At 40.2% G+C, this 12,455-nt stretch overlaps 1 protein-coding gene across 1 annotated transcript in view; it reads left to right on the forward strand.

Moving 5' to 3' along the window:
- LOC126481750 (putative leucine-rich repeat-containing protein DDB_G0290503) overlaps positions 1-12,455 on the forward strand; it is a 196,237-nt gene that overhangs the window by 22,379 nt on the left and 161,403 nt on the right. Inside the window, exon 2 of the mRNA XM_050105705.1 lies at positions 2,289-2,630. Within this exon, the coding sequence (XP_049961662.1) occupies positions 2,289-2,630 (342 nt within the window). The remainder of the gene's footprint in view (positions 1-2,288; positions 2,631-12,455) is intronic.

Below are 12,455 nucleotides of genomic sequence, written 5' to 3' on the forward strand. Positions count from 1 at the left end.
ATTCCATCTCATCAGTCAGCTTCATCAGTCTGTGGAATTTAGAAGTTTTCAAGCACATCCAGATACACAATACCAGTGACTATTTTCTCCACGAAGAAGAAAGGACTGTACATTTTCAGTTTTCTAAAGGCACAAACACATTAACTTTGGAGCTGTCACGAACATATTCCTGAGTTGCATGAGGATTTTTGCTGCCCATATTCTGCAGTTATGGGTGGTTCACCATGTCACTGATATGAAATGTTGACTCATTGCTGAAGACTGTTTTCATGCATCTCTTATCATCCTCTACCCAATGCAACATTTCTGCATTCCCTACATGCAAGCTTATATGCATCACTAATGTGATGTGCCAAAATTAATCTATGTGGTTTGAAGTGTAAACATCTATATAATTCTTGTCAAACTGTCTTTTGTGGAATGCCAGTCTCACAAGATGCATGGTGTGTTGATTTTTGTGGACTGCGGACAAAATGCTCCCTAATCTGTTCAACATAATCATCAACATGCAGATGACATGGTGATTTATCATATCACAGTGAACGACCAGTCTCATATCATTCCAAAGTCCTTTTTGACTCGCTCTGTATAATACAAAGAAGTTTATATTGAGAAGAAGGATCCAAATGTCACTGATTGTGAAACAGCCGTTGAACTCAAACGTTTTGTGCTCAGTGATTTGTTCTGAATTGTTCTGCCACTGAGTGGTAGTGCTGCTCTTGACCATATTTTGGTGGTGGCCTTTCATTCAGGTGGACAGCTGGTTGGTGGTCATGCTCATATCAAATTCTGAATTTGTGATATGACAAATTTAGTATTTATGATTTTGCACAAATTAGACTACTGAACTTAACGTCTACAGTAATGATCCTTGCATATAATCCATCATTTTACATTTATTCTTCGTTGCACTTTGCCTGGTCCTATCAAAACTTTATTACTTTTCATCATTTGCTTAATTACTGAAGTGGGATGTAAAGAGGAATCACAAACATAACTGCACATATACACACATGTATGGAAAGAAAAGAATGCATGATATGAGGTATTTTGAAACATAATGAGTCAGAAACTAATAAATGCAAGTAAAGTTTGTCTAGTTTTGCATTAAAATCTACCATTGTCATGTTGTAGTGGGATTTGCTTTCATTCACCAGCTTATATAACTCTTTGTAGAGGTCTTCTACCTCATCATCAGAATGAAAACAAGGTGGCGCATAGATGTGGATGATTTCTGTTGAATGTCTTTTGCTTATTTTTGCAACCAGGTCTGTAATAATGTTTTTAATTTTCTAGTTTACACTAGAGCTTGCATCTCCATTTCTTTCCTGCTCTGCTCCTCTGCAATAAAACACATGACCTGATATTAATTCCCTGTGATTCTTCCTTTTTCTGGCACACTTCTGATAGTTCTGCTATATTCCATTGATCTCTTTTAACTCCTCTTCAAACTCCTTTAACCCTTCCTTTTATTTATTCATTCATCGTCAATTTACACTGTATGAATCTCATCCAAAATATGTACAGCAGTTACATTTCTAATGTTCAGGAATTTGTTTTTTTGCCTCTTGAATCCTTAGTCATATGTAACTGAAGGCATAATCAGAAAATGTTAAGGAATATTAGTTGATTGTGTTGTACAAACAGTTTATAAAAACATTTTTCTTTCTACAGTATTCATGACTCATTACTGACCTTTTGAATGAGGCTTCTGTAATCATTTAAATGCTACATTTAGTACATTATCAAACAATGGATGAAGTTTCTGTTCTTTCTGAGATTTTTCTGTCACATCTTTTATGCTGTAATGGTAGCAATATTCTTTGAACAAAATAGCCTTCAATTATGAGAAGAGAGTTGAGAAAGCAACTGGACAGATGTTTTTCATGAAGTGACAGAGGTTTAATGAACATAATTTTAAGAAATTACTTGCAGTGGTCAGTGTGAAAGCCCTGGTTGTAGTTTGAATCTGGAAATTTCATGAATTTATTTTGAATTTTCTTACATACTGGTACTAAATGATTCTGTGGCATTATGTTAATATAAACAGTTCAGAGTCACTGCTAGACTAATACTACTGGAGTTACTTGTTACTACCAACCATCGACAGTAGCAGTAATAGTAGAAGTAGAAGCAGTAGTAGTAGTGGTGGTGGTGGTGGTTATAGTAGTAGCATGTAGCAGTAGTAGTGGCATTCAAATTTTGCTTTGATTAAATCTGTGCATCTTAATTAACACTCTAATTGTCACTTAAATGCTAAAATTAATTTTTTTCCCAACTACTTTCAGGCACATGCTCTATTGGGAAAGCAAGAAGAACATGGCTTGGAAGCAGGTGATTATTGTAGGATTGTGCCAGAAGATAAATGCAAGCCAATTGAAGAAGAGGGTGCTCAGATTTGTGTAAATAGGGAAAATTTCGTTTTGCCTGATGATTCAATCTCAAGTCTCCTTCTGTTTCCTCCATCTGATGGCGTCTGTAGTGAAGATAACACACAGCAAAATCAGGAAGATTTAAGTCGGACATCTACCTCTGATATTCTTTCAATGCTTGAAAAAGAAGAGGACCATTCGACTGAAACTGCAAATAGAGACAATAATTTCAATATTAACCAGGAAGGTCATAAAGAGGTTTGTGATCAATAAAATATTTATTTTAACTAGTTAGTCTTAGCATCTCTGTTTTATCACTGTCAGTCATAAACAGATGAACACAGTAAGGACTTTAGTTTCTTGTGTGAATGTATCCAGAATACTTCCCTTTTTTTGTTATTCTGTCAGTGCTTGAAATGAGAAATAGCTCTATGAAACAGTAATTCATTAACCATAAAAGAGAACTTTTATGTATGATTGATTGTACTTGTGGTATGCCATTAGGCTGAACCAACAACTTATATGAACATCACAGACTGATCAAGCATTGCCATATTTGAAGCCAATTGGAAATTTACCTGCCATGTTTTGAACTTCATTTAGAGTGATACTAATCATCTGCTAGCATGGAATCACATGGTTTTGTTTGCTGCCAGCTGAATTTTTTCTTTATTTATTGTCTACACAATGTGTTTTGGGAAATGCCATGATGCAGTAGTAAACAAACCATACTACAACAGTTGGGACATCAGCAATAGCAGTACAATGTCTACACAATCTCCACAAACACTACTGGCACTGGCACATCCCTTTGTGTCGCAATGGTTGTACGGAGGTAAGACAGGTGTATAGGCATTGCCTTCCTAACTGACACCAGCTCAGATGTCAGGAAGCACCCAGTCCAGTGCACAGCTGACAGTAAGCCAGATGAACATTTGTCCCTGAATGCAGTAAGCATCTCAGCAACTTGTCGAGCTCTTCCTGCAGACACAAAGTACTGACTATCAATGGAAGTCTCAGCAGCCTTTTCACATCGACATTAATATTTGCTGAACCTATATGAGGCACTGATTTCTTTGCTCAATACATATGAATGGCAAATTTTAAGGAAAGCACAACTACAGAACACAGTCTATGGCTGCACAGTAACCAGTATTCGGGATGCTCCACTTATACCATGGTACAGAGAATAGACAATACCAATACATACAACTACCTACCACAAATATCAGTTATGAGCAAGAACAAAGGAGACATTGCCACATCATCCGAAATGTTATGTACAAGTTCAGAGATGCTAAAAACACTTGAGTCTTGTACAAAAAGGTGTGCATTATTCAGGAACACACATTTTCAATAACTTGCCAGCAGCCATAAAAAGCTTAACAACCAACAGTTTAAGAGAAGCCTAAAGGATTTATTGGTGGCCAACTCCTTCTACTCCATTGATGAATTTCTTAGTAAAACCAACTGATTTGTATATAAGTACAACATAACTTCTGCACAATTTCAGTGCAGTAATGTGTTCATTGAAAATTTTGTGTGTGTGTGTGTGTGTGTGTGTGTGTGTGTGTGTGTGTGTGTGTGTGTGTGTGTGTGTGTGTGTCTGTTAGTATAATCTAACTTCTGCACCATTTCAGTGCAGTAATGTGTTCATTGTAAATAAGTATTACAGTAGTTGTATTATCTTGTAAATAAATAAAAAAATTTTTTATTTTAAATTCAATGTATTAGTATTTGTAAAATGACTCTTAGTGTTCATTAAAAAATGACGATCATTCCACTTGGGACCTGTGGAATGGTACATTAGTTTATTTGTTTTAGTTGTAAATATTTGTCATGTATTGTTGTTTTCCTGACATGTTCCACATCCTGGAGGACCTCCTCACTACGGATCAATTGGAATGAAAGTAAATCTAATCTAATCTAAAAAGATAAAGTATAAAGCACCAGAATGTAATCTAGAAGAATTCCTCTGTTAAAGATTGATTGCCATGCTTTGAAATATAACACATATTCTAAACCTCTGAATACAAGAATTAAAATCCAAGTTGTCTAGGGATGTGCTTATACCCAAAAACTGTTTGCAGATTGGAAAGTGAATTCTTTGATTTATGAATATAGGGGCATCAATCACAACACTGTGCATCATATCCATACCAAACTTGGCCCATCCATTTCACAGTGTAGCCCCAGAATTGCCCAAGAGTACCTAACGGAACGAAGGCCATATTCAAAGAAATGCTCTGGGCTGGGATGATCTATCATCTCTGCAGCCTGTTGTCTTCAGCTTTGCACCTTGTTTGCAAGAAAGGTGGCTCATGGTGCCTCTGTGGTGATTATCATACTTAAAATACCAGGATACTCATAGACAGGTACTATATACCAAACATTCAAGGTTTTATATGTGCTTTAGCTAGCATAAAAGTTTACAGCGTCATAGACTGTTGCAAAGTGTACCTCCAAATACCTGTGTACCTGGTGACATCCAGAGGAGCATGGTAATTACACCCTTTGGTATATTTGAGTTTTTATTTTTGTCCTTTGGTCTCAAAAATTTAGCACAAACATGGCAACATTTTGTGGTTGAAGTGTTAAAGAAGCTTCTGTTTTACTTGACATTCCTTGATGAAATTCTAAGGTTTTCACGAAATGCTTGGATACATGAACTACGTGTGTAGGAAGTCCCCACTGGCTGCATAACCACAGCACAGTACTGAATGAAGGGTACTTCCTAGGACATACAGTGTCAGTAGATGGTACTGTCTGTTACCAGAGCAGACAACAGCTCTACAAGCCCTCTGAAGCTGACAGATTGTAAGCCATTATGACATTTCCTGGGAATGGTAAATTTTTATGGCTGCCAGCTCCCAGCAACAGCGGCTACTCAAACACTGCTCACAGACACAGTCGCATGGCAAAACTGTGAACTCCAAAGATGGAAAAAGCTTTATGCAGTCTTCAGGTAATCCTATGTAATGCAGTGCTCATTGCTCACCCAGTACTATCTGCACCCCTGGCTGTAGTTATTGACACTAGCCAAATAGCAGTATTACAGAAAACTGCTTGCAATTTATGAAGCTTTTAAATATTTCTACCCACAAATTAAAGTTTGGCCTGTGTCTATTTACACTGACCACAAGCCAACAGCCTCAACTTTCCAGAGCACAATGACAAGTGTTTCCTCTGACAGTTCTGATAAATAGAGTTTGTAAGCCACTTTGCATTGGATGTGCATTACATAAAATGAGCAGAAAACGTCATTGCTGATTACTTTTTGTGTATCTGTGGCTCAGCAAATGCCATGGACTACAAAGAACTCGCTGCTGCTCAGACTGCAGCTCCACAGCTACAACGTCTACTGGCAGATCCTTCCACAGGAATGTAGTTCACCAATATCCTGGTGCAAGGCACTAAGTTGACACTATGATGTGACATCTTCTGGCAGAAATGATGGTCCTCCATTTCACCAAAACTCTGCAAATCTGCTTTTCATATTGTTTGCAGTCTGTCAAACCCAGAAGCAAACAAGACTATCAAGTTTATAAACAAATCGTTTTGTGTGGCCATTGATTGAAAGAATGCACCTGCATGGGCTTCTTCATTTATTCAGTGCTAAAAATTCAAAGTGGGATGACATACATGCTGGCATCGGGCAGTTTTAAAGCTGTCCAATGAGTTTCATCCTTGTCCATATCAGTCTCGTAGCCCCCCACGTTCAGACAGCTGCACATATCTTCCCACTGTGGTGAACAAATATACTCAATGGGAGAAGCTGCACTCAGCCTGGACTTTTCTGGCAAGACTACAGCAAATTACCTTGATCGCAACCTGGATATCTTGATTTGGTTGCCTCTCCACAACACAACAGGTCAGAGCTGGCAACTCAAATTTGTTTTGTTCCAAACATTGTTAAAGTTGTGTGGCTTAGAGCTTCATCACATGACAAGCTGCCATCCTGCTAGCAATCAAACCCTAAAGAAAACTTTACATGTACATACATACTCTGCAAGCCATTGTAAGGGGCATGGCAGAGGTTATCTGTTACAGTTGTTATTAGTCATTTCCTTTCTTGTTCCATTTGCTGGTAGACTGAGGAAAAATGACTGTCTACATGCCTCTATATGAGCCTTAATTTTTCTTATCTTCATGGTCCTTATACGAAACGTATTCTGGCAACAGTAGTACTATTCTGCAATCAGCTTCAAATGCAACTTTTCTGAATTTTCTCCATAGTGGTTCATGAAAATAATATAGTTTTCCCACCAGGGAATCCTGTGTGAATTCACGAAGCACCTCAGTAATCCTTGCGTGTTGACTGAACCTACTGTTAAAAAAATGTAGCTCTCATGTGCCATAGTGAGAAATGAATGGGAGCTTTCCCATCATCCTTGTAGGCCTTTCACTCAGCATACACATTGAATATCTGTGCATCATTAGCAGAAACAGTGTGTGGGGAGATGTTATGCATTCTGGCAGACAATCTCACACAAGCACTGCTGTGATTCACAGCAGAACTGCCACCATTGGTGCAATAACTTCGAGACCACGTAACCGCGATCTGACATATTCCTGTTTTGTACCATAGTAAACACCCCATTTTCATTCACAAACTATGGATAACTGTGCTCACACCATGCTCTGCACATATCTCATCAGATCATTGGCCCAACCACTGTACAGTGCCCCCTTCCTGGAGACCACACCAGAAGATCTAGCAAAACCACAGAGGTGTCTATTGAGCAAGCCAAGACAGAATGGTTACTGCCTTCATCCTTACCAGACATTGTACTAGTGCAGCGAGCCTCACCATCCCCAGAGACACTCTTGCAGAGCTCACCTGCCCTCCTCCATCAGCCAGTAACCAAACTGTCACCACAGCTAGTAGCTGCACCGACGCTGTGGCCATTAATTAAAAAAAAAGGGGGTCGTGCATGGGCTCATTTGTGTATTCAATTACATTCAGTCAGGAAACAAAACTGAAAGTTGTGCAGCAAGGACAGGTATATACTCGCACACACAAATGTCTGCTTGTGTCTGTGTATGTGCGGATGGATATGTGTGTGTGTGTGTGTGTGTGTGTGTGTGTGTGTGTGTGTGTGTGCGCGCGCGCGCGCGAGTGTATACCTGTCCTTTTTCCCCCCTAAGGTAAGTCTTTCCGCTCCCGGGATTGGAATGACTCCTTACCCTCTCCCTTAAAACCCACACCCTTTCGTCTTTCCCTCTCCTTCCCTCTTCCCTGATGAAGCAACTGTTTGTTGCGAAAGCTTGAATTTCGTGTGTATGTTTGTGTTTGTTTGTGTGTCTATCGACCTGCCAGCACTTTCATTCGGTAAGTCACATCATCTTTGTGTTTAGATATATTTTTCCCACGTGGAATGTTTCTCTCTATTATATTCGTACACAGTACTAAATTATACAAAATTTCTCTTTATTTTTAACTACAAAAATACAAGTTTGTAAGAGACATGAGATAACCTGACACTCAGCATAACATAAGAGGTAAACTTTGTACCAATAGTAACACACACTACTGTTGATTGCTGGATCTATTATTCACCAAAGTTACATGTGCCACTTGATACCTTTCAGAAGAAAGAGTTGTATTTTTGGTGAATTGTATTAGTAAAAAAGATTTTTTCTCATAAGTAAGGATGCCCTAAGGGTGCAATTTTAATTTTGTGTTATAGTTACTGGTGAAATTAAAAAGATACATGATTTTGTATATTATTTTTAGAATATTCTTTCAGTAACTTCATAATAGAGTATTATTTAGTTGTTGTCTTCATGAAATTTTTTTTAATACAAGTGTTACACAAAATTCAGATTAAAGGGCAAAGGTGAAGTTATGTTTCGAAGTCTTGCACAAGCAAGATAGTTGAAATGGATAGTCTGACTCACTTCTTAAGGTTAACACAACTCAGAAGTTTTCAGTGCACATTATACAATGTGCATCTGAAAAGTTTGGTGCAATTTGTCAGAAAATAACAGAAACAAGCATTACAAACAAAATACCTTTACTGATGTTCATAGTGGTCACCATTAGCTACAAAAACTTCCGACATTAGTCTAAAGCTGTTAGAAACTGTCAGAAAAGTTCTCCTTGTGGAGTTGATTGAAGCATTGTGGTCACACATTGGTGGATAACTGCATCATTACAGGATGTGAGACCTGGTGCTACCAGTATTATCCAGAGATAAAGGAACAATCAATGACATGTTCTTCATCATCTTCCCTGCCTCCCAGAAAAAGTCAGCTGATAAAATCCAAGGTTAAGACTATGTTGGTCACCTTTATTGACAACAAGAGCTTAACTCATCGTGAGCTTCTACCCGAGAACGGCGAGGAAGACAATGACACAATGCTATTGACAGTCACTTGGTCTCCAGATTGTATTGTTAGCTCCAGGTCTCATCCCCTGTAATGATGCGGAAATTCAACAAAACATGTTCATGGTGCTTTGAGCGATTCCACAAGAAGCATTTGCTGACAGTTTCCAAATAACTTCACAACTGATGTCACAAGCATATTGTAGGTAGCAGTGATTATTTTGAAGGCCAGTAAAAGTTTTTTTTTTCCTTCATTTTCTGTGACTCTTCACTGAACTTTTCAGATGCATCTCATAATCACCATTTGTTAGATGTATACATGCTGTTTGCATAAAAATGTAAATTTTGTTTTATATTTTACCTGAGTATAGAAGTGAATGTTCAAAATAGTTGGCTACTCTCATTTTGAACAAGCTACCTTTAATTTGCTTATTTTTTTATTATTTCACAATAAAGCTTTTTTTAAGTTTTGTAAGGCACATTCTTTCAGTCTCTGCTCTCCTTTAATATAATCCCAAAGACATTAGTGCAGCTGGTGATAGAGGTTTATGGGCAGTTTATATTACTATTCTTCATATTACTGTAATCATGCAGACTGTAAAGATAATGTATTATGTCTGTCGCTATCTAAAAACAATTGTACTGTTTTTTAACTCAATTTTGTCCCAGAATTAAGCCAATGTATATGATTATCCCCTGTCTTCATCCACCAAGAACATGTTCATGGTTATATTACTTCACCAATTCTTGACAAAGCTTCTGTCATTGTGGCATGTATGAAATATCATTCATCTATCCAAAGCTACTTCTGAGGCTGCAGGTTCTTTTTTATAGGGACATGGGGGCACAAACTCTTCATCTAGTTTCTTTAAAAGAGAACCTTTTTTCTTTAAAATAACCTTTTTTTTAAGAAAAATAAATTATGTACTGTGTGTTGTGACTCGCCAATTATTCAAAGTGCCGCCGCGCAATTACGCACGTCCCTCTACGTGCGGCACTGTCTGCCAGCCATGCAGCAGCTGCGCCACCTAAGCTGCCAGCCGAGCAGCGGCCACTAGGCTGGGACTCAGTGCTCATTCGAATACTAACGTGTACACGTCTTACTTGACAACTTACTCTGTGACTTATATGTGTTGTTGTGTCGTTCCTAAATATATGTGTTAAACTTGAAGTTCTAACAATTGGCGACGAGGTAGTGGATTTCTCCTTTTCACCGTTGTCTCACAGGGTTCCATGGCTACTGTCGAGCAACTCTCGCAAAATCTCCTTGGACAGCAAACGCTTCTCACGGCGGCGATTCGCAATTTCATCGCGGCGTCATATGCGGGGCGTTTCTCGTGATTGGCTATACCTCCTTTTCCTTCTTACGACGAGATGGCGGAAGACTGGTCTGATTATGAAAAACGTCTTCGACAGCACTTCTTGGCATTTCATGTCACGGACGAACAACCATGTAAGTCTCTGTTCCTTTCCTGGATTTCACCTCAAATGTATCGGTTGTTGTCGCAATTGGCTCCTTTGAAGGATCCTGCGTCTTTGTCCTTTGCTGAAATGTGCTCACTTCTGTCTGTCTATTTTCAAAAGCAAACGCATGTGGTAACCTCTCGTGTTGCCTTTTATCGTTGTCAAAAACAACCACATCAATCCTATCGTGCTTGGGCTGCTGAACTTCACGGCCTCAGTCAAAAGTGTCAATTTGTTACTGACGTTCACAAAGAATCCTATGCCGATTCCATGGTCCAGGATGCTATTATCCGGTCGGCGCCCGACTAAGAAGTTCAGCAACGTGCCCTTCAGTTGGCGAATCCAACTCTCGATGAAGTTCTCTCCATTGCGCAGTCTTTTGAAATTTCTCACGCCGCTGGGGCGCAAATAGAAGCGTGGGGTGACGTCGGGGAAATACAACCTCTGTGCACTGTTGACGGTGCGTGCGGCGTGTCCCCGCTGGCCGACGTGGCCGCAGTACGCTCCCATGCGCGGCCTCGGCCTAGCTGTAAACAACCCACTACGAAACTGCAGCACAATCCCTGGCAACTTCCTTCATGTCCGCGGTGTTTTACGAAACATTCACGTGAGGATTGTCCCCAACGTTGGGCTGTGTGTCACAATTGCAAAAAGAAAGGTCATGTGTCTTCCATTTGTCAATCTGACCGCATACATGATGTTCATGAACATGACGCTGATTCTGATTCTGTGTTGTCTGTCAATTGCACTTCTTCCCTTTCAGGGAAGTTATTCCTCACTGTCCAAATCCTTGGTCGAGATGTTCGCATGCAAGTGGATACCAGTTCTGCCGCCACTATAATTAATTCTCAGACGTATCTTCAGCTGGGTTTTCCACTCCTGTCCCCTGTCACTCGGCAATTACGGACGTATAATAAACAGAAGATTTCTCTCTTGGGACAGTTTAATGCTGAGGTATCTTACAAATCTGTCGTTTGCACTGTTCCCATATTTGTGGTTGACCAGAGCAATGCAGAAAATCTTTTTGGTTTTGATGCCTTTCGCGTTTTTGGGTTCTCCATAGATGACTCTGTCAATATTGTCTCTGACGCTATTCCTTATGCTCAACTGGATTCCTTGTCAACTACAATTTTGTCCCTTTTTTCTCCTGGGTTAGGCTGTGCGAACGACTTTGAAGCTCATATCATGCTCAAACCCACTGCTCGGCCTAAGTTTTTTCGGGCTCGGCCCATTCCTGTGGCCCTTCGTGATCGGGTAAAACGGGAGTTGGATCGTCTCACTGCGTCAGGGATCTTGCTTCCTGTCACTTCCAGTGAGTGGTCCTCTCCTGTCGTTGTTGTTGCTAAGCCCAATGGTGATATTCGTCTCTGTGGCGATTTCAAAGCCACTGTAAATGCTCAATGCCTCATCGACACTTACCCTGTGCCCTGTCCTGAAGAACTGTTCACTAAACTCGCTGGAGGACAGTATTTTTCTAAAATTGACCTGTCAGAAGCTTATCATCAACTTCCTCTCGACGCTGCTTCCCGGCAGTTTCTGGTCCTTAACACGCCTTTCGGCCTCTATCAATACCAACGCTTGCCATTCGGGGTTGCTAGCGCCCCTGCTCTCTTTCAGCGATTCTTGGAACAATTATTGCTCCCTGTCCCTGGGTGTATCAATTACATGGACGACATTGTTGTCACTGGCTCCACCACTGAAGAACATCTTCAAAATCTCCGCACACTTTTTAATGTCTTACAGACTGCCGGTCTTAAGTGTAATCTTCAGAAATCACAATTTTTTCAGGCATCTATCACGTACTTGGGGTTTCAACTCTCTCGGGATGGTATTCGTCCGCTTCAACACGCTGTCGCTGCGATCGATGCCCTTCCTCGTCCTACTTCTGTTAAGGATCTGCAGGCCTTCTTGGGGAAAATAGCATACTATCACAAGTTTTTACCGTCTGCGGCTTTGGTGGCTCAGCCGTTGCATCGCCTGTTGCATAAAAACATGCCTTTTCACTGGTCCGCGTCATGTGACGCGGCTTTCCGGAAATTAAAGACTATGCTGAAACAGGCCCCGTGCCTGGCCACTTATCGACCTGGCCAACATCTTGTTCTTGCTACATACGCCTCTCAATACGGGGTCAGTGCAGTCCTTGTGCACCGTTTTCTGACGGTTCGGAACAACCCATCGCTTATGCCTCCAAAACGCTCACGGATGCCCAACAAAAGTATTGAGAAAGAAGCTTTGGCCATCATTTATGCTCTTCATAAGTTTGGCGTTTTTCTCTATGGCTCAAAATTTC

Source organism: Schistocerca serialis, chromosome 5 (assembly GCF_023864345.2).
Source record: "Schistocerca serialis cubense isolate TAMUIC-IGC-003099 chromosome 5, iqSchSeri2.2, whole genome shotgun sequence".
NCBI classification, from domain to species: Eukaryota; Metazoa; Arthropoda; class Insecta; order Orthoptera; family Acrididae; genus Schistocerca; species Schistocerca serialis.